This window comes from Artemia franciscana, chromosome 11 (genome assembly GCF_032884065.1).
Source record: "Artemia franciscana chromosome 11, ASM3288406v1, whole genome shotgun sequence".
NCBI classification, from domain to species: Eukaryota; Metazoa; Arthropoda; class Branchiopoda; order Anostraca; family Artemiidae; genus Artemia; species Artemia franciscana.
The window spans coordinates 40969937-40992488 of record NC_088873.1 but is presented as its reverse complement, the minus strand read 5'-3'; the positions used below and the strand labels follow the sequence as shown (position 1 = coordinate 40992488).

At 33.0% G+C, this 22552-nt stretch overlaps 1 protein-coding gene across 2 annotated transcripts in view; it reads left to right on the top strand.

Moving 5' to 3' along the window:
* Positions 1-86: 86 nt before the first annotated feature.
* The window catches only part of LOC136033226 (zinc finger X-linked protein ZXDB-like), a 41680-nt gene continuing 19214 nt past the window's right edge, over positions 87-22552 (top strand). The window contains exons 1-5 of one of the 2 annotated variants that reach the window (XR_010618892.1): positions 87-1072; positions 8904-9024; positions 9661-9792; positions 10449-10973; positions 15824-15990. Coding sequence is in view for 1 of the 2 variants with exons in the window: in XM_065713939.1 (XP_065570011.1) it covers positions 370-1072; positions 8904-9024; positions 9661-9792; positions 10449-10973; positions 15824-15983 (1641 nt within the window). In the remaining variant the exon portion in view is untranslated. Of the gene's footprint in view, positions 1073-8903; positions 9025-9660; positions 9793-10448; positions 10974-15823; positions 21588-22552 lie in introns of those variants that run through there. The other variant, XM_065713939.1, reaches the window with a different exon arrangement.

Sequence of the window (22552 nt, the reverse complement as noted above, 5' to 3'; positions counted from 1 at the left end):
GTTAAAATATTTTTTAAAACTTTAAATTAAAGATTTTTCATGTTCTAAGTTTAATTACACTTTGAATTTTTTATTTTTATAATTATTTAAATGAAATTTGCAGTTCTAGCTGAAATATTGCTTTTTAGCGCAGAAAATTTGATTTCAAAATTTCGCGGCGTTGACTTTTTAAAGTCATTCATGTCTCTTTAAAACCTGTTTGTTCACTTTAACCGCGTAATCATCAAAAGGCTTGATTTCAGAAACATTAAATTCTCTTAGAATATGTATAAAAGTTCTTAATCGAGTTATAAAAAGAAGGTCATTTCATAAGCTACTAGCTGTCTGTTTGGAATAAAATCCTACATAGCCTAATTAAATTTACATGTGATGGATCAAACTAGACAAGCAGAATCAAATTATGCTTATGCCAAAAATAATGGTATTTATACATCTCCTAACTCCAGAGGCAGTGTGCTTCCAAATATTAGAAGCCTCTTCCATAGGAATACAAGTGTAATTCCTCGTTCTTTAGTGCTTGATTCTAACCCAGAGCCTAGTGCAGAGCTGTTAATAGGCCTATATGAAGACAGAAGGAATAAAGCTGAAAATCACACAATTGAAATTAGCTGTGACCCTATCACAAATCAAATTGATAAAGACAGTGTTAGGCCTGTTTCTTGTGTTAAAGATGAAATAGGATACTTAGAGTATCATGAACAGTTAAGGTGTGGTACCTTAGAAACATTTCAAGAAAACTTGCATTACTTTCAGACTAATTACAATGAGGATAACAAATTTTCTATGAAAGAAAATGCTGACCCAAGAAATTCCCACCTATTTATAGAAGGTAGAGTTAATTTGTATGAACAGTCTTGTCAAGAACCAGTCCAGAAAGCACCAGCAATGAACAAACTTGTTCAAGAATCAGCCCTTATAAAGGCAAAAAGGGGAAGACCAAGAGCTGATCTGATTAATATTTTGATGCAGACAGGGTCTGCAGAGTCAAATTCTGCTGCAATAAAATGCCCTATTTGCAGCAGGATATTTCCAAGAGAAAAATCTCTCCAAGCACATAAAAGGACACATACAGGTATGAAATTTTAGACCTAATTATGCAAAACCCCAAAGTTTTAATTTATTAGCTCAATAGGCTAGCCTATTGGTTTATAGCCCTAGGTTTTAAGAATCTAGAACAGGGTATCATAAATTAGAAAAAATAAATCTTTAATCAGACTGGAATCATAAGAATTATGTTTTAAAACTTTCAGTCATAGAAAAGCATACTCAGTGTGAAAGTAAAAAAATATAAATCAGATGTTACAACAGTTAGCCTATAAGGCAGACCTGTTCTTATAAAACAGCCAAATCTTACAAAAAGGGAAGACCAAGTCATGATATTGTTAACATCTCCCCAAGGTGTAATTTTAGCTTATTGAGTTCATTCATGAATGTTTCAATGTCCTAACATAGACCTAGTACTTTTTCAAGATAGAAAAACAACCTTCATCTAGAATTTTACTGCTTAGTAGATATTCTGGTAAAATTCTATGTTCATTCATGGATGTTTTAATCTCCTAACATAGGCCTAGTACTTTTTCAAGAAAGAAAAGAACCTTCATCTAGAATTTTACTGCTTAATAAATATTCTGGTAAAATTCTAGTTTAGCTACTTTTTACTATCTTGGAAAGGGGTTAGGTTAAGAAAATGAAACTTTCAGGGATGGGCCTACAGACCAAAGTGTGTCCCAGGAAGGTATTTTGAAGCACCTACCTCCACCCCTTCTCCCTCTACAGGGCAGTGACCTTTGATGACCTCTAAAAATGTTGTATGTTATGAAAATGAAACTTTGCAAAACATATATTCTGCTTAAATGAAGTACAACAGAATTATTTTCAGCTTCATAGCTCTGTCTGACCCCAGTTTATGAGGTTTCAAAGATTTGCATATATATTTCTTAAATTTGGAAAAAAAAAACCATTGATATGGCTTAAATTTTAGTCAAATATTAGGAGTTGCATTTTTCAGAACTAAAACAAGGAAAAAGGAAACTGATAACTGAAAATTTAGCTAAAATGTTGTTTTGTCAAAATTTCAATAGGTATTTGCCTGCTAGACCTGTCTAGTAGGCAAATTTCTAAAACTTAGAAATTAGAAGAAGATTAACATTGAAGATCACTAAGCTTACTGCCATTTTGCTAGTTGTCCAATTTTCATCTTGTTTAAAATTGTAATTTTGGAAATTGACTTGAAACATGCTTTCCAAACAAGCCAATGGCAAAGAAATCTCTGGTGTAAACTTGTTTCAATTCTACAACATTGAAAATAGGCTTTTAAAAAAGGATAAGGATCTACCAATACAAACATCATTCAGTCAGGTCAGTCCAAGTGTGCAATTTGAAAATAACCTTGGAATATACTTGCAAATAACAAATCTAATAACAATGACAAATTAAATAAACAAGTAATAACAATAAAAATTAAATCCTTGGTTTACCTTTTTTTGGCAAGCAGGCTGAAATCCAGTCCAGTTCTTGATGCCAGCTTAGTTCTATTATAATGTCTACTAGTAATTATCTGTTACCTTGTCAACACTGATTCACTTGGACTCCATGTATTGGTATATACTCCAAATTTAAGTAAATTTTATGCATGACTTCTATATATTTTAAGTCCCACATAACAGCATATTAGTAATTATCAGCATAACCTTAAATCACAGTTTTGGGCAAGTTAAGGATTTGGTCCTTGTTATGCTCCATGATGACTTTCTAATTGGGATGATTTTCTGGTCTGACTCCTTATTATTTCCTGGTTGAAGATTCAGTTACTGAAATAAATTAGAAAATTTGTCTTAACTTCAAATAAAATAAAAATTTGTCTTAGAAACTAGCTCATATCCTGGAACAGATTTTCTAGTGACTACAGTCCATAGAAAATGCTCTCAAGCAAAGCTTGAAATAAGTGTTTCTGTTCAAAATAGAGACAAATTTTAAGCAAAGAATCCTGAGAGCCATACAAAAATGGAAATGGCAGAAATAGTCCTATGCTCTATTATGTGCTATGGATCCACTCTTTAAAGTTTCAGTAATTTTCTGTTAACAAAATATTAAGAAAGCTAAGAAATAGACATATGTTTCTGTCCTGAATCTAAATATACATTCAATTGCAACAGAAGTGAACTTTAAACATCTTCCCTGCCCTGTATTTTACAAATATATGATCTGAATTGTATATACGTAATGATTTGTTCTCAAGTTACTCTTCTCTTTAACTGTATTCAACAATTTATCAAAATAATAGAAAATTAATTGCAGATATATGATTCAGGGTATATATTTGCACATTAAGCAGGGGGGGATAAGGTTAATTACTAATGCAAATGAATAATATATTTGAACTCAGGATTAAATTCTTATTCTAAAGGTATGTCTATTTCTTAGCTATTTCAATATTCTGTTAATCAAAAAATTTGCCTAAGTTTTATTCATCTTGCTCAAGACCTTCTCAAGCTAGCACAAAGCAGTCAAACTTCAGTTTTACCAATGTAAAAAAAAGATAAATAAAAGTGCAATTTACATGCATTGAAACTTAATCTTAATGGACTGGTTGACATTCTCAACTTCATACTATTTATGGTGATTACATAAAAAAACTAGTTTTTTTTTAACTGAAAGTAAGGAGCAACATTAAAACTTAAAACGAACAGAAATTACTCTGTATATGAAATGGGTTGTCCTCTCTGCAGTCCCTTGCTCTTTATGCTAAAGTTTTTAATTGTTTTAAAAAGCAGAATTGTGGCAAAGAGTCAAACTTCATTTAATCCTTATTCCAAAATTGTAATTAATATTTTGTTTCATTTTTTTGTGGTTTGGCTGTAAAAACATATGAAAAAAATTGAATAATCTTGTTTGAATAATTGAATCTGTATTTGATGCTCTACTGTAATCTTAATTATATAAAAAGCATTATAATTAGAAAATAACAAACCACTCTTGCAACTAACTAGTATCCCTGTAATATATGCACACAGATATCCCAAGGGGGGAGGGGTCTTTACATGGACACCCCAAATTAAAAAAAAACCTTTGGGCTAATAATGAACTTTTTTTTTACCAGTCACATTCCTAAATAATGTCACTACAGTATGGTTTAAATTTTCAGAGCACACAGTCTATTTGTCCATTGACATTAATTTCAATATAATTGTGGGCTTTTATCAAGATGGAGACAGACACAGCATAAGAGCACTTAGTGTTCTTCATGTAATGTCTTGATTATGTTGCTTACTGTTTATAATAATAAAAATTATTTATTGCAACCGCTTCTACATAAAAATAACACACTAAGAGCTGTATGAGGAAAATAAAAACAAAGAAAGGATAAAATTAAACATGATTATTGACAAATTTAACTTTTAAGCACTGAATCTCCTGAAACTTCATAGCTTGCAACACTAGGCACTTGATACAAGACAGACCAGTGGAAAATCCGCAAATTCTATTGTAGCAGTCAGTAAACCTTTGTGACAGTCCATCCATTTTCGACAAATCTCTAAAACACTACTATTGTGAAATGGGATACTGAGAAACTTCTTCCAAGGGGTACAAAACATGTCATATGGCCAACCAAAGGTACTCTTATCAAATTGGCCCCTTACCCTGTTGAGAAGCCCATAAGAGTTTCTTAGTTATTTTTTCAAATAATCAGTTTTAAGTTGTCTTGTGGGTTTAATTGATGCTCCAAATGGAATGTCTAATGACCTAAGTACACTTAAACAATATCAATATCAATACCAACAATATCAATAATGATATTGTTGCTTGAGCAACTTGGATTGTATTAATGGAGTAGTCTCTGACCCAAAGACAAGAAACTCAGTTTCGGAAGTTGCAACTGAGAGACCGATCTCATTCAATCCAGATCAAACAACATCAACAATGTTCTGAAGTGCATCAAGATTATTAGCTAAGACAAAAATGTTTTAGGCATCAAACAGAAAACACCATAAGGATATCAGGAAAAGAAACTGACAGAACAAATGGTATTATCAGTATTAAGATTTTGGTGGCTGGCATTTACCCCCCAGAAAATACCACCACTACCCCATGGAAAATACCCCTCCCCCCTGGAGAATAAGGCTTTCCAAATTTGAAAATTTTATTTTAGTTCTGTTGTTTTTTATTTTTCCATAAGGGGAAGGAATCTTGGTATTTGTGTATTATACACCGCTCACTCGTTTACACTGTATAAAACTTGAGAACAAACCAGTTTCTTTGTTAGTTTCTTTCTGCTTAGCATAAGACAAGACAAGGACTAGTGACAGAATAGATGGGAAATATATAATTTGGACTATATATTTGTACATAAGGGGGGAGGGTAAAGTATTTGGACAGTTTGAAGTCAGAAAACAGTTCTTACTTCATAATATGCAGAATAATTGCACCTTACACATTTTGCATGTAGACCCACTACACTTTACCCCTGCCTCTAATGTGCAAAAATATAGCCCAAATTTGTTTCTAAAGTTAAAAAGAAACTGGTTCGTTCTCGAGTTTTATGCATTATAAACTTGAGTGAGTGGCATATAATACACAAGTACTGGAATTTTTCATGGAGAGAGAGAGAGAGCCGAATTTCCCGGTATTATTCAAGGACAATCGGAAATTAGATTTAAAAAAAAGTTTTTTCAACTGAAAGTAAGGAAAGCTTTGTTATGAAATTCTATAAAAAAAAAAAACTTTAGCATAAAACGTGAGGTCTTGAGGAGGAGGGAATCCCTTTCATATACGTAATAAATTATTTTCGTTTTAAGGTTTGACGTTGCTCCTTACTTTCAGTTGAAAAACCCGTTTTTTTATTTAATTACTTACAGATAGTATTTGTTAATGGGAGACATACCGAACAAGTTTTTTAAAGAAATTTAGTCTCATTAAACCACAAATGAGCAGAAAAAAAAGTCAAATAATCTTCAAAGTAAAATCTATGGAGTCTAATAGAAAAAAAAGAAATAAAATATTTTTTCTATGAAAAAGACTATGTCAATAAAAAATGAACAGAAATTAATTTAAAAACTTTTTCCACAGAACAATTCTGTCAAAAAATATTAAAGAGCCTCATTAAGCCAAAAATGAAAAGAAATAAATTCAAATAATTTTCCAAGCGTAAAATTACCACACATACGATCAATAAATAAATTAAACCCAAAACGAACAGAAATTACAATAAATAACCGATTCAAACTCAAAATGAATAAAAATTAACACGAGTAGCGCTGACAACCCCCACAACTCCTCAAGACCAGAACATAATTTGCACTTTACTGAAAACAAAATATATTTTAAATGTTTTCTCTTTTTGACTCTAATAAATAAAGAAGTATTAAGACTATTAGGAATAAATATCAGAATATGTATATTAAACTGACAATACAATTTTTTTAAATAAAGTGCAAATTATGTTCAAGCCTTGAGAAGACACGGGTGTTGTCACCCCTACTCCTTTTAATTTTTGCCATTTATGAGTTTGACTAGGTTATCTGTTGTAATTTCTATTAGTTTTTGGGTTTCATTTATTTGTGGTACGGTAACGGTGTACAGTAACGGTGGTAACGGTGATCTGTGGTAGTCCTGCACTTGGAAGTTAAGAAAAACAAACTTGTAGAATTTGACAATGCTTTAGTCTGTAAAACTTAAACAATAAGAATTTGTTGTTTCCCAAAGTTATCAATCCTTTCAAAAGAAAGCTAAACCTTCTTCAACTTCTTGGTGCCATTCTGAGTTTTTAAGGTGTATAATATCCTCTTTTTCCTGTTCCTTAGCACTTTTCAACGAAACTAAAAAAAAATCAAATAAAATTCTCAAATTTGGAAACTTTATTTCCCAGGGGGGAGGGGTAAACGCCTAGAACCAACATTTCATAGCATAAATGTTATCCTAGTTGCATTTGTGGAAGGAACATGCTCCCCAACATCATTGACTTCCTTGATTCATGACAATTCTAGAAGAAAATGCAGTGAGTGTCTTTTTATCATCGTTTTTTTTTTTTTTTTTTTTTAATGAATTTCTATCCATTTTCGATTGCCAATGTCTTTTTATCGGTTAATGTAATGAATAATCTAGTTTTTTATGTCTCTGGTGTATGAATGACACCTCTCCACGTTTACCAACAACTTTGCTTTAATACCTGTGCTTTGGCTCACTTATTGAATTGTTCATTATCCATGGTTTTAGTTGGAGAAGCAATGGCAACGATAGAGAATGATCATCAATGCAGAAGTTCTACTAGAATGTTTGAATGTTTTGATGCAATATATACTCATAAAATACCAAAATATTAAATAAGAAATGCTAAAATATATAAAAATGTAACTAATATAAGATAATAGAAATATTGTAAAAATAATAATATGCTATATGTATTCAACCCATGTAAAATGTGGCTGTTATCAGATAATGATGGAGCAACACAAATCCATTTGACCTTATTGCTCTGAAGTGCGAATTAAGGTAAATCAATGACTTACTTTATATCTTACCTCATAGGGGAAATGGGATAAATAAAAAAAGAAATAGAAGTAGCTGTATAATAAATTGAGCTGGTTCAATAGCACATACAAATATACCTTTAGAAAAGCCCTCTTTCTCGTCCATAGGAGCATGAACAAAATTGTTGCCCGTTGCAGAGAAATTGTGCTGTTAAAATTATATAAAAAAGGATAAAGATCTTCCAGAGCCATTGCTGGCGCATAGGGCGTCGAATCGACGTTTTAATTGCTTTTGTGTTTTTACAGGAACAAGTAGCAAGCTTGTCGCCTTGTAGCAAGCTGTTAAAATTATAATAAAATAATTTTGCTGAAAGAATGAAGATAGGCTATGGCATTCTATAGATGTTTGCTCTAAAGTGGTTAGATCCTGAAGATTGTATATGACTGTGCTTAGAATTTTTCAAAAATCAGAGGCTCCCCTAAAATCTATTCAAAATGATAGAACTCTAGCAGTCAGCCCTGGTTTCCTGTCAGATTAGATTACTAAAATCCTAATTTTTTCCCCTTAAGAGTTAGGAGTTACCCTCTGCAGGTGTACCCCTATTATCAAGTTAAACACCATGGGCTGTTTTACTGAATCCCTTGTGAAGAGTAATACTTACCCTTCAATGAGCATATTTATAAAGTTCATGGCCAGCAAAAAACATATATGCCATAAGGGTAGGGTCAAATCACTGACTATGATTGTAAGTGATGCGATCAAACCAAGAACAACCATTCTAAGTGATTTGATCAAATCCCTAACAAAATCCTAGGGATTTTTCTTTCAAATCATTTAGTTTTGTCATGTTATTGCAATGCTTTAATTGTAGTAAAAGGATTCCTGATTTTAGATATTTGATTTACCCACACTAATGGCGTATCCAGGACTTTTGTTGGAGGGTAGGCCAAAACTTTAAAAACGCATGAAAAATTTGTTAATGTGCATTTTTCCTACGTTTTTACGCTTCGGACAATTTAAGAATTTTTCTTATTTGGGGGGGGGGGTCCTGGGAGATATCCTTGCCCCACAAAGTACCTTGCATAAAAAAATTTGAATGGGATAGAAGAGAGTAATTGCTAAAAAATAGAGTTTGAACTTAATCCAAATAATTATCAGTAAAACTAGCTGAAACTTCTGGAAATCAAGAGCTGTATGTTCAATTTTCAACCCAATCCATTCATAAAAAAATAGCAACTTGCTATCATATCTTTGTTTGTGTCAAATAGCTCTGATTCTTGAAAAACGCCTTGCTTACAATTTTGGATATTTGTCCCTTGTCTATGAAAACTGAATATTTACATTCCCAACCTCTCAGTTAAATTGTGTGCTATATATTGCTTTAAAGACCCTTTAGATTGCTGCTGTATTTTATCTATTGGTATTATGTTTTGTAGGCGAAAAACCATATGTTTGTGATTATCCCAAATGTGGCCGATCTTTTAAACAAAGTGGTCAGTTGAAAACTCACCAACGATTGCATACTGGTGAAAAACCATTTGTCTGCAATGTGGAAGGGTAAGTTTTTCTTGCTTATTTCTGTTCTTCTCTCTTGCTCTCTTCTGTGAATGAGATGTTATGTGTAAGTCAAGTTTAACAATATTCAGAAATTCAGCCATTAGAACTAAGATAAGTTTCAAGACTTCTAAAGAGGAATTTAATTTCTGCACTTGGTGCTTTCATTGCAGACTAAGAAAAAGGTTGGGAAATCTGCTAGCCTCCTCCTCTAAAAAAACAACTTTATATTTGTTAAAATTTCTGATCTCGCACTTTTTAGTGTGTTTATGAAGCTGAATATACGAAATAAAATATCATCTGTTCTTCAGACCAAAAACTTTTGAAGTAAGTGGTTTAATTTGGCCATGTTTGCCATTATGGTACCAATGTCCCATGCTTAGCATAAAACATGATACAAAAAAAAATTAAAAAATATGGTGACCATGGTATTGGATTCATGCATAGGCTCTATGTTTTCTTTGTTGACTTTTGCTTACCTTAGACTCTAGCTAATTTTCAATATCCAACCTCGTTGTCAAAAAGATTTAATCTACTCTAGAGGATATTCTGACCATGGGAAAGATCGTTCGATATTCCTGAGCTAAAAAAGGATTTAGATTCGTCCCTTGGTGTATTCATACCCTCATTATCTTTAAGGTGTGGTGTCCGATTTACTCATGCTAACAGGCATTGTTCTGATCACATCTATGCTGGTGTACATCGAAGTGAGGAAACAATGACTATATCTATTAAACCAGAAACAGAAGAAGTCGCTGAGTGGTTAGAAAGGTAGGTCTCTCTCTCTCTCTCTCTCTCTCTCTCTCTCTCTCTCTCTCTCTCTCTCTCTCTCTCTCTCTCTCTCTCTCTCTCTCTCTCTCTCTCTCTCTCTCTCTCTCTCTCTCTCTCTCTCTCTCTATTTCTCTATTTCTTTCTTACCCTCCCTTAGGAATCTAAGTTGGCCTTTCGTCATACAGGGGCAGTGACAGTCCTTGCACCTCCTTAACAAATGTCGTGAGGATTACGACAAAAATGCGTTTTTCTAACTGCTGCGCCTGGAGATAAGTGTACCCGCCGAGTTAAAGGGGTGGATCCAGGGGGACCGCAGGCCCCTCCCAAGATTTTTGTGGCACCCTATTTGTTTTTCTCTTTTTTACTCTTTTTTTAATAAACTTGTCAATTTGGTCAATTATTAGTGCTCTTGTCACACTGCCCCCCCTCCCCTCTCCCTAGTATTTTGTTCTAGATCCGCCATTTCCCTAGTTATGTTACTGACATCCCTTATCCCTATTTCTCTCCCTTTCTTGTCTCTATATCTGTCTTTCACTCATCCTTTGATGCTTAGAGAAGGAGGGTAAATCTCCCTTTAAAAATGAGCATAATCTCGTTTGCTTTATTCTTATTTTAAAAATATTTTAGTCTAGTTGTTAATTGCTTTGTCATTTCAGGTATAAAATAAAGCAGTTGGAACGAATGCCCAAAAACTTGCAGGAAAGTAAAAACCTGCAGGAAAGTCGATCGAGAAAGCGAGTGTTGCCAAGTGGTTTGGACCAGGAAAATATTGATTCCAAAAGAATAGTAAAAGCTCCAAAACTTGAGCCCAACTATACTTCCAGTCCTTTAGCAGTACGAGTGAACGAAACATCTAATTTGCATTATAACCAGTTCCTTGACCCTTTCAAGCAAAAAGAAATGAATATTGACTCTGGTTTTGTTTCACAAACCAATGACCTGGATCTTTTGGATACATCAAGGCTCTCAATTGGATCTTTAGATATGACACCCTTAAATATAACAATCAATGATTCTATGTTTGATGATAGGAATTTACTATCCCCTATTATTGGGCTTGGTGGAACTGATTCATGTGCAACATCAACACCTATTGCTTTGAAGAAAAGATGGCTTAAGGAAGTGAATTCTGAACAGGATTCTGCTATGGACTTGTCCAGTCATAAGAATGACAGCAGCAGGTTTGTTGTGTTAAATTATTTGTTATTTTTTATTATTTTATAAAATATTTTTTATAATGTATTTTTTGTTATTTTATATTTTTTTATTATTTGTTATAATAATATAATTAACTTATTTATTTAATTGTAATTAATTAAATTAGATAATAATTAAATTATTTAATTGTGTAAATGAGGTTGTCCAGTCCTAAGTTGGTTGTCCAACTTATGAGGTCCTATGGGTTGTCCTGAGGACAACTTTCCTCAGGAAAGTTTTTTGTATGGAGGTCCTGAGGTCCTATATGGTTGTCCTATGAGGTTGTCCAGTCCAGTCCTAATTGTGTAAATGAGGTTGTCCAGTCATAAGAATGACAGCAGCAGGTTTGTTGTTTAAATTATTTTTTATTATTTTATAAAATATTTTTTTATAATGTATTTTTTGTTATTTTATTTTTCTTTATTTTTTTTATAATTATTTGTTAAAAAAAATTATAATTAATTCATAAAAATTTGTTATAATAATATAATTAACTTATTTATTTAATTGTAATTAACTAAATTAGATAATAATTAAATTATTTAATTGTGTAAATGAGGTTGTTCAATTATTTCAGTGCTTTTAAAATATTGAGAGAAGGCTTAGCAAAGATCTTTTACTACTTGATTGAAAATGCTTATGAAATTACATTATCAGAAATGAGATAAGTTTGGTTTCCTATGTATGGTAAGTGCAATTAGTAAAATATTAAAACATTTCCATGAAAAAAATGTTAGATCTTGTTTGAAGTACCAAGGACAGTGAAAATGAAATCTTGTTTTATACAACCATATAGATATTTGTTTTAAAAGTTAGGTATATATCTTCAGAAATTAGAAAAAATCAGAAACTCGGTTTTTGATGAAAAAGACATTCATATGCAGCTATTTAGTTTGGGTAATAACCAGCGCCAATAAAAAAAAGGAAAATCAGACTAAAAAGCCATTGGACCAAACAGCTTAAGAATGTATAGCTTTCCTTTAAAGGTGTAGTTGTGTTTAGGAATCAGCAGGTTGTTAAGTGTTTAAGTTTTTATGGATGAAAAGCCTTGTCAAATTTAACTAATTAGCATTACTTATTTATATCCATGTCTCAAAGTGGTAGTTTTGGAAAAATGTGCTGCAATCCTAAAAACATCCAAAATTCTAAAACAAAAAAAAGGAAAATCTACAAAGTCTTGGGCTTAAGGTATGAATGGACCTAAGATGGGTCTAGGGGAAGGGGTGGCGAGCTAATGCCCCCTAGATTTTTTTTCTAGATTTAGATATAGACTCTATAACTTAAAACGTCGGTTGGTAAGACCAACTCCGGTGTGCTCTGCTAGAATTTTGAGCTGAAAATTACCATCTGTTTTATTTAATATAATGCCTTTTTAGAGCAGCTTAAATAACTTATAAATTCGGTTGGTAAGATCAACTCTGGTATGCTCTGATAGAATTTTAAGCTAGAAATTGTCATCGGTTTCGCTTAATGTAATCCCTTTTTAGAGCAGCTTAAATAACTTCAAACTTTGGCTGGTAAGATCAACTATGGTATGCTCTGCTAGAATTTTAAGCTGTAAATTGCCATCTGTCTCATTTAATGTAATGCCTTTTCAGAGCAACTTAAATAACCTAAAACTTTGGTTGGTAAGACCAACTCTTCTGTGCTCTGCTAGAATTTTAAGCTGAAAATTGCCATCTGTTTCGTTTCATGTAATGCCTTTTCAGAGCAACGTAATAATTTAAAACTTTGGTTGGTAAGACCAACTCTGGTGTGCTCTGCTAGAATTTCAAACTGAAAATTGCCATCTGTCTCATTTAATGTAATGCCTTTTCAGAGCAACCTAAATAACTTAAGACTTCGGCTGGTAAGTGCAACTCTTGTGTGCTCTGCTAGAATTTTAAGATGAAAATTGCCATATATCTAATTTAATGTAATGCCTTTTCAGAGCAACTTAATAATTTAAAACTTTGGTTGGTAAGACCAACTCTTGTGTGCTCTGCTAGAATTTTAAGCTGAAAATTGCCATCTGTTTCGTTTCATGTAATGCCTTTTCAGAGCAACGTAATAATTTAAAACTTTGGTTGGTAAGACCAACTCTGGTGTGCTCTGCTAGAATTTCAAAGTGAAAATTGCCATCTGTCTCATTTAATGTAATGCCTTTTCAGAGCAACTTAATAATTTAAAACTTTGGTTGGTAAGACCAACTCTTGTGTGCTCTGCTAGAATTTTAAGCTGAAAATTGCCATCTGTTTCGTTTCATGTAATGCCTTTTCAGAGCAACGTAATAATTTAAAACTTTGGTTGGTAAGACCAACTCTGGTGTGCTCTGCTAGAATTTCAAACTGAAAATTGCCATATGTCTCATTTAATGTAATGCCTTTTCAGAGCAACTTAAATAACCTAAAACTTTGGTTGGTAAGACCAACTCTTGTGTGCTCTGCTAGAATTTTAAGCTGAAAATTGCCATCTGTTTCGTTTCATGTAATGCCTTTTCAGAGCAACTTAATAATTTAAAACTTTGGTTGGTAAGACCAACTCTGGTGTGCTCTGCTAGAATTTCAAACTGAAAATTGCCATCTGTCTCATTTAATGTAATGCCTTTTCAAAGCAACCTAAATAACTTAAGACTTCGGCTGGTAAGAGCAACTCTAGTGTGCTCTGCTAGAATTTGAAGCTGAAAATTGCCATCTGTCTCATTTAATGTAATGCAGTTTCAGAGCAACCTAAATAAATTAAAACTTCGGTTGGTAAGATCAACTCTGGTATGCTCTGCTAGAATTTTAAGCTGAAAATTGTCATCTGTTTCCTTTAATATAATGCCTTTTTAGAGCAGCTTAAATAGCTTAAAAATTCGGTTGGTAAGACTAACTGTGATATGCTCAGCTAGAATTTTAAGCTAAAAATTGTCATCTGTTTCGCTTAATGTAATCCCTTTTTAGAGCAGCTTAAATAGCTTAAAAATTCGGTTGATAAGACTAACTGTGATATGCTCAGCTAGAATTTTAAGCTAAAAATTGTCATCTGTTTCGCTTAATGTAATCCCTTTTTAGAGCAGCTTAAATAATTTAAAAATTTGGTTGGTAAGACTAACTCTGGTATGCTCAGCTAGAATTTTAAGCTGAAAATTGCCATCTGTTTCGCTTAATGTAATAACTTTTTAGAGCAGCTTAAATAACTGAAAACGTCGGTTTGTGATACCAAAATTGTAAACGGCATGATCAGACAAATTATAGCCATTTCCATGTCTTTACATATGTCCACAATGTACGAGGAATAGCTCCCATAATATGATAGTGATATAATATGATAGATGATAGTAATATGGTAAAGCCCTGAAGTCTATGAAGGGGGATCTGCACCAGAGACAGGTTGGATCCCGATGAAAATTTGGAAGTGGGGAAAAACTTTTGCTACAATTTTGAATAGTTTATTTTCAGCTTTGGTAAGTTCGTAAGTTCGTGTTCGCCCTGAAGAATAGAGTTTGTCAGTTATGATACCATTATTTGAGAAGAGGGTTATGTCTCATCATAATAATTATCAAGAAATTCATTTAGGGTATAGTTTACCGAAGTTATTTTGTAAGATGTTAGACTTTAGACTAAGGAGGGAGATAGAAAATAAGGATTTTTTAGATAAAATTCAGGTGGTTTTTGGAGAAGGCTTTGGGACGACTGATCATATATTTAGCCTGCAGGCTTTAGTTAATACATCTACTAGTGCTAAAAAATTAAGGCTATACACGGCATTTATAGATATTAAAAGAGCTTTTGATAATGTTTGTAGGTTCCTATTAATGGAAAATTTGTTAGAGATGGGTCTCCCGATCCCGGTTTTGTTAGTTTTTGTTCAAATGTATAGGTTTACTAGAATAGTTTTGAGAGTTGGTTGGCAAGTTTCAAGGGGGAATTATAGGATGTAAAGGTGTTAAACAGGGTTGCACATTGTCTCCTAAATTATCCGCCCTGTTTATAAATTCTGTACTGGCGTTTATGGAAAGGAAGGAGGTACCGATGGTGAGTTTAGGTATTGCATCCATTTGCATGATGTTGTTCGCATATGGTATTGTTTTGGTTGCTGATTTACAATGGAATTTTCAGAAATTACTTGATATTTTCGTGATTTAGACCTTAATGTGGATTAAATAAAAAAACAAGTTTTTTTAAATGAAAGTAATGAGCAACATTAAAACTTAAAACGAACAGAAATTACTCCGTACGTGAAAGGGGCTTTTCCTCCTCAACGCCTCGCTCTTTACGCCTAAGTTTGACTCTTTCTCTTAACTCTATCTTTTTAGCGTAAAGAGCGGGGCGTTGAAGAGGAAAAGCCCCTCACAAATAATTCTATTCCATTCTATACTCGCATGAATTCAGAAAGGAAGGGGTATCCCCTATCTAAAATATTTAGATTTTAACATATTTTTCATAGTTCTATATATTTTTCATATGGTTGGGCTTCTTTTTTTTATCCCCACTCTTCGCTGTGACGTTAAATTTAACAAAAATTTACTTTAAACCTTAGACGTTACCTGCGTACTTCTCTATTATTATTATTAAATAATAGACATAATGGAGACGCTTTAAACCACCATATTCTTCAAGAAAACCATTCCCTAAAAAATTGTCTTTCCCGTAATAAAAGGCGTCCTTTCACCACAGGAAGCCCTGTTCGTGGTGGCCTTAATAATGGCCTGTCATGTCTCCCATACTAAAAGGGAAAACCCTTTTTTTCTCTCAAAAAGAAGAATAGTAAAAAAAAACTAATCAACTTAATTCAGGCAGTCTTTTTGAATTTCTTTTTTGTTCCCTTTCCCCTGAAGTAATGGCTCAGCTCTCATTTTCTTTTATTATAGACCTTCTGTGCTAATGGTTGCCAAAAAGGGATTGGTTACATCAGTTGATGAAAGCTTATCAGAGAATGATGTTGACGGTGCTCTAGCTCTGATGCAGCTTGCCTCTTCGCCTGAACGGTTTGGCAGAACTCCATTTTCAAATTTTTCCAACCAATTGTGAATAACAGGTCTCATAGTTTATTATTTTATGTTTTTACTTTTAAGGACATTTAGTGTCCTTATTTGCAGAATAGCAATTTTAGATCAGCATATTCATGTTCAGTATATTATTTGTTATTCTGAAAATTCTCTATGTATCAAGCGTCAATGTGTCAGTTTCAGTCATAAATTACACTAAGGAACAAGATTTAACTTTTTTTTAAATCAAGAACTGAATTAAGTCATTTTTATGGATGTTTTTTTTAAAAAACTTATTTTTCAAAAGTTTTTCATACAACTAAAAAAAATCTTATTTTTGTCAAGAAGTATTTTTGCCAAAAGCGGGTGTTAGAAACTGAGTCAAATAATGGTATGAATGGTCAGACATGACATGATCATCAAACTGAAACTCATATCTAATTAAAAAAAGAAAAAAAAAATTAAGAAAACTTGGCTGAATAATAAAAAAAAGGGGAAATCATAACAAAGGCCTAGGGGTTACATAAAAGAACTTTGAATTCAGCATAAAAAGCTATAGAATCGTATTGTTTGGTCATTGAGCCAAAAGCTTGGTTTGTCAGTTCGTCTGCAGAGAGTGGTTTTGCTGAATCTGTTTTTCCGAAATTCCGAGAAAAACGAGTTTGAAAATTTTGACATTTTTATCTCAGAATCGGTTGTATCTAGAGCGCTGATAGCGCTGATGTCTTACAACAATATCAATTAGACCATTCGAAAGATTTTTTTTTTTTTTTTTTTTTTTTTTTTTCACATAGTGTTTGTAACTCAGTTTCGACAAAAAATGTTATTTTCAACCAAACCGCTCTCAGCAGCCGAGTTCTATCCAAATAGTGTATAATATTGGTCGTAGGTAGGAATTATGTATGGTATACAAGTCTTGTTGGGCTTTTAATTTGAGTGATGCCATATTAAATTGGCCAACTCTTTGAAGTTAAATTTTGTACATGACAAAGCTGGTGCACACAAATATGGAATTTGTTAAGTGATAAGGATAAGGATGGAATATGGATAAGTTTTTAGGAGGGAGTGTGGATGGGTCATCTGCCTCAAAAAACGAATTTCTATGCGCCATTTACTTGGGGATATCTTGAGAACTAACTTAGCCCCCATCTACCCCTTGTGTGTAGTCAACGGATATTTGTTTTGTCGTTAGTTACCCTATTTTTATTTTTATTAGAGTATTTTTAGTTCTCTAAATCCAGAAATTCTAATGGAATCAAAATTAAGCAGCATGACTTAATCCATTGGAGTCAAATAGTGTCCAACAAATTGGGGTTTGTAGGGGATGGGGTACTTACAAAGAGAGATCTTGTTATGGAGGATTGGGTTACAAGCTTAGTGCATTTATGAATATAGAATTTGTTGGGGTATTTTCAACTGAAAGTGGAAAATGCCTCTTTATATTGGGAAATATTGACAAGCAATATGCAAGCGTCATTTGAAGATAATTTCATACTCCTAGACTTGCCTTTTGCATTCATCTGCATTTAGGTTCCTGAAAGTACTTTTTTTATGATTTCAATAAGTCAGAGTATTTTTGTGTTTATCAAATCAGGATTGAAAAATAAGGACAAAAAATGATGTGGTCCAGTCTTCTTAAGTAATTAATTCTCTCATGTCATGTATTTTTTTAAGGTGTTTTTTCTTCTTCTTTTTCTATCATGTGCAGTTTATAGTTTGTATTGCGAAGACCAAAACTAGCTTTAGAACAAATTATGATTTTGTATGTAGTTTTATTTTTCTAAGATAGGCAAATTCGAAGGAAAAGATACGTAAATTAAATTAAATAAATTAAATTAAATAAGTAAATTAAATAATAAAATTAAATAAGTAAATTAAAATTACATTTTACTAAGCTGTTTGCTAACCAAAATATGAACGCCATATAATCAGTTGGAATCGGTTTTTCCTTTTTCTTTGGATTTAAAATTTTTTTCCAGCTAAGGAATCACTGAGAATTGTGAAATAAGGAATCACTGTATGTCATAAGCATTTTATAGAACACTTTGGTGTTTGTATTTTAAAAGAGCTATTTTGTAAAGTCAATTGTACAGGTTAGCAAAGTAAAAAAAAAAAACATTACCGCCTTAAACCATAAGATTCTCAATATTATTATGACATTTTCAAAAAAAAGCAATTTCTACAACATCTATCGTCTTGCAAAACACCAAATGAGCTTAATTCTTTCTCGATGAAAGTTTCATAGTGCCTATTTTTTTTACTTTTTTTTACATTTTTAAAATATGACATTCTCAAAAATAGAGCAAATATCATAACACATATCGTCAGGCAAAAGACCAATGATCTTGATTCTTTCTAAATCAAATTTCTATTTAGCTTATTTTTTTTCATTCTCAAAATATGAAATTTTCTCAAAATAAAGCAATTTTTATAAAACCTGGAAGAAGACTAATTGAGGCTTATTCCTTTTAGACGGAGTTTTCATTGAGCTTATTTTTCCTTTTTCTGTATGTACTGGATATATTTTCTTGATCAAGAACTGAGCTAAGCTCTGATAGAAGATAGGCTCTGATAGCTTCGATAGCTGAAGGTCATGTCGTTCGACAAAACAAATGTTCATGAAGGTGAATGTTCGGATTGCTTCTGTTTCAGATCTGTGTTGAAATTAACAATGATAAAAATGATAATAAGTCAATATGAAATATGATAATAATGAATTAAATATGGATTAAATATGATAATAATGAAAAATAATAACAATTAATAAAAATGAAAGAGTATTCTTTAAAGAGCGTTCTGGTTGTGTATGTATGTAATCCTGAATCATTTTCCTTACCTTAGACCTTTGTTAATTTATTGATTTGACATTTTCATTTTGTTAATAATCTCATTTTCGCTTGAAAAGATTACCGTATTTCCGTCAGAACCTAGAAGTTTGAGCTAATTCAGTGTGAAAAGCTTTACGTGCTTATTCAATGTCGTATGATATTGCCATGTGCGTTTTGTAGTTGGAGGGGCGGGGGAGTGTTAGTGTGTCTAGAATTGGGCTAAAAAAATGAATCTTGGATCAGTTCAGTCACACTCATAAATCTTTGGACTAAAAGGAGCCTAATGCACAAAACATTTTCAGGGGCGTGCTCCCTTCTAGAAATCACAGGGCCAAAAACATTTTCCTAGATAATTTCTGGAAAAAAAAACACTTTGTTTCAAGGACATACCCCGAAGTCCTAGGGGTAAAGGTATCCGAATGCAGAAGAAAAAATAAAAGAATCATTCCACCACCACGACCCCCCCCTCAAAAAAAGCCAACAAAATTTTCTTTTCTCCTTACCATTTTGCGCGAAAGCAGTGGCCGTATAAACTTTTGAAGTAGCCGTAGAAACATTTATTCCTTCTTTTTTTCTAAGGTTCGGTATCTGAGGAAGATAAATCTGTTCTTTTTGGGCTCAACCAAAAGAAAGTTTATTATAAGGCCAATATTCTTTTCAGAAAATGACCTTTTACAAATAATTTAGAAAATTACTCATGGGTGCGCAAATAATTCCCCTTTTATGCTGGGAAAAGGTAGATTAATTCAGACTTATACCCTGAATTATATCCTTCACCATATAATGCCATTTTGACTCTTGTAACACGTCGATTCGAATGTGATTAGACAAAAAGAATATATTGACAAATAAAGTGTCTGTTTACAAACTCGATTAAAGCCATGTTAGGACTAAGGTTGTTGAATTTTTGTCAAGCGAAAAGTGCTATGTGACGACGCTGGGCTAAACCTGGCTGGTATATTTAATGGAAAGCAAAAGTCTCATATTGAAAGCAAAAGCCATTTTGAATCCTATGATACGCCAATTTGAATGGGGTTAAATTATAGTATATATGATAGATAAAGTGTCTATTTACAAACGAAACCTAAGCCAAAATTTAGGTTTTATTGATCAAAAAAAGCCAAGCGACGTCGCTATGCGAAATCCGGTTGGTATATCTGTTTGAAAGCAAAAGCCACTGGGACTTCTATTATACGCCAATTTCAATTAGATTAAACTTAAAAAAATATAGTAAGTGTCTATTTACTAACTAGGCGTTAACGAAGTTCAGACAAAGGGCCGTAGATTTTATTGAGCAAAAAGAGCCAAGCGACGTTGCCATGCGAAATCCCGCTGGTATATCTGATTGAAAGCCGTTTCGACTCTTGATATGCGCTGATTTAAATAGGATTAAACAGAAAATGTTTGAAAGTTAAAGTTTCTATTTACAAACTTGACTTAAGCCAAACCCTGACAAAGAGCGGTAAATTTTGTCGAGCGAAAACGACCAAGCGATGTCGTTGTGTGAAATCTGTCTGGTTGTTAAATTTGATTGGTATGTGCCGTCTTCTGTCAGAAATTAGCTTTATGTTTGAGTTTGTTGTGTACTAGAATTTTCATGTGTTTACTCAGTATTGTTTGATATTCCTGTGTACAAATATTCCTTTTTTCTTCATCTTTTTGTTGTAAATTATCACTATTGTGCCCCTTATAATCGTAAATTCTCTTTCGTTGTTATGAAGATGGACTAGCTATATGTTTCCTACGTAAATTAAGACTGAATTTTGTTTTTCGCTTTTTATTGTATTGTTCTGTCGTCATTCAAGACCCTTCAAAGAAATTCCATACCCCTTCATTGAAGACTCCTTCTTCAGTAATTTGATGCCATATATTTTTTCTCGACTTTTTTGGGACCACCATTACCAGTAACTGTATATGGAGTTTTTTTTTTTTTTCATTAAAATTGGACTCCTAATTTTTCATAAATTTTTTAGATACATATGTTTGTGTAAGAATCCGATTGAATTTTCACTGTCCCTGATACTTTGAGAAATGAAATCATTCACGGTCAATTATTGCGGATTTTTTGCTCCTGAATAACCCACAGTTAAGAGTGAAAATGTCATTTTAATATATTTGAAGGCAAGAGCGTATCCAGTATTTTTTTTTTTTTTCTGGGGAAGGTGGAGGTCCAGGCACGTACCCGGGAATTTTTTTCCAGGGGGAGGACAAAACCTTCGAAACAGCAGATATAAAGTAACACTTTTTTTATTTAGTTATGCAAACAGCACGCATATCGGAAAATACAGATAAATTTAATCTGTAGTATTGTACCGGATGGGGGGGAAGACGACTGAAGCCTCAAAAGTACGTTTTAGGTTCAGGTTATGTTCATAGCGATTTAGAACCAGTGGTTAATCTATTATATCCCACTGAAAGGGAAATTTTAGGATTAACAATGCAATACTGGTGCTGTTGGGGGCAGTTCTTCTATTGCAAAAACGTAGATTTTAATAAAGAATGATAGTTTCCAAAATTGATCCATTAAAAGCTGTACTTTATCCTGAAAAGGGGGATAAACGCCCTAATATCAAGGTTAATTCTATTTTGCTGTGGAAAGCAAACTCTCTTTACAAAAAAAAATAACAGCACAATGGCTAATTACTTCAAAAAGGGTAAAAAGCTAGACAGAAAATGGGTTAATAATTGGGCTTGACTTGACCGGATAATTGCATGCTGTAAAATCCCTCAAAAAAGGCTTCACACATGTATCTAGATTCTTATTAAATGTCCTACTTTTGCCAAAAATCCAAAGAAACCATGGGGAAATTAAAAATTTCGGGGGAGGGTGGGCTCCGAAGGCCCCCTCCCCTGCGTACGTGCCAGGGGAGGTCAAACAAAAATTACAAAACGCATCTAAAATTCATTTATATGTATTTTTGTGACTGTTTTACGAGTCCTGCACAAATTTCGGGGAGGGCTCAAACCCAGTAATCCCCCCACCCTGGATACGGCCTTGTTTGGGTATCATTTAGATACTAAAAGTGTCCAATACAAATGTTTGGATAGAAATTTGGCCCAAAGATGACAGCACAGTTTTTTGGAGATCTGTTCCTAGTCAGTTTTTTTTAATTTGTGTGAACCAAAATTTCTTAATTGGTTTTGAAATGTATTACCAATTCTCTTTTTTTAGCTTCTTGTTATCCATCATTTCCACCTACCACCATCTTTTCCACATTAAGTCTCAAAAACGGTCAGAATAAAAAGATTCATCAGTTCATACCCAGTGACCTCCACCCCCACCCTGGATACGGCCTTGCACGGGTTTCTAAAAAGTATCCAATACAAATGCTTGGATAGAAATTTGGCCCAAAGATGACATCACAGTTTTTTGGAGATCTGTTCCTAGTCAGTTTTTTTTAATTTGTGTGAACCAAAATTTCTTAATTGGTTTTGAAATGTATTACCAATTCTCTTTTTTTAGCTTCTTATTATGCATCATTTCCACCTACCACCATCTTTTCCACATTAAGTCTCAAAAACGGTCAGAATAAAAAGATTCGTCAGTTCATACCCAGTGACCCCCCACCCTGGATACGGCTTTGCATGGGTTTCTGAAAGTATCCAATACAAATGCTTGGATAGAAATTTGGCCCAAAGATGACAGCACAGTTTTTTGGAGATTGTGTTCCTAGTCACTTTTTTTTTAAATATCTTCTTATTGTGCATCATATCCAGCTTCCACCATCTTTTCTACATTAAGTCCTAAAAAGGGTCTGAATAAAAAGATTCATCAGTTGAAATT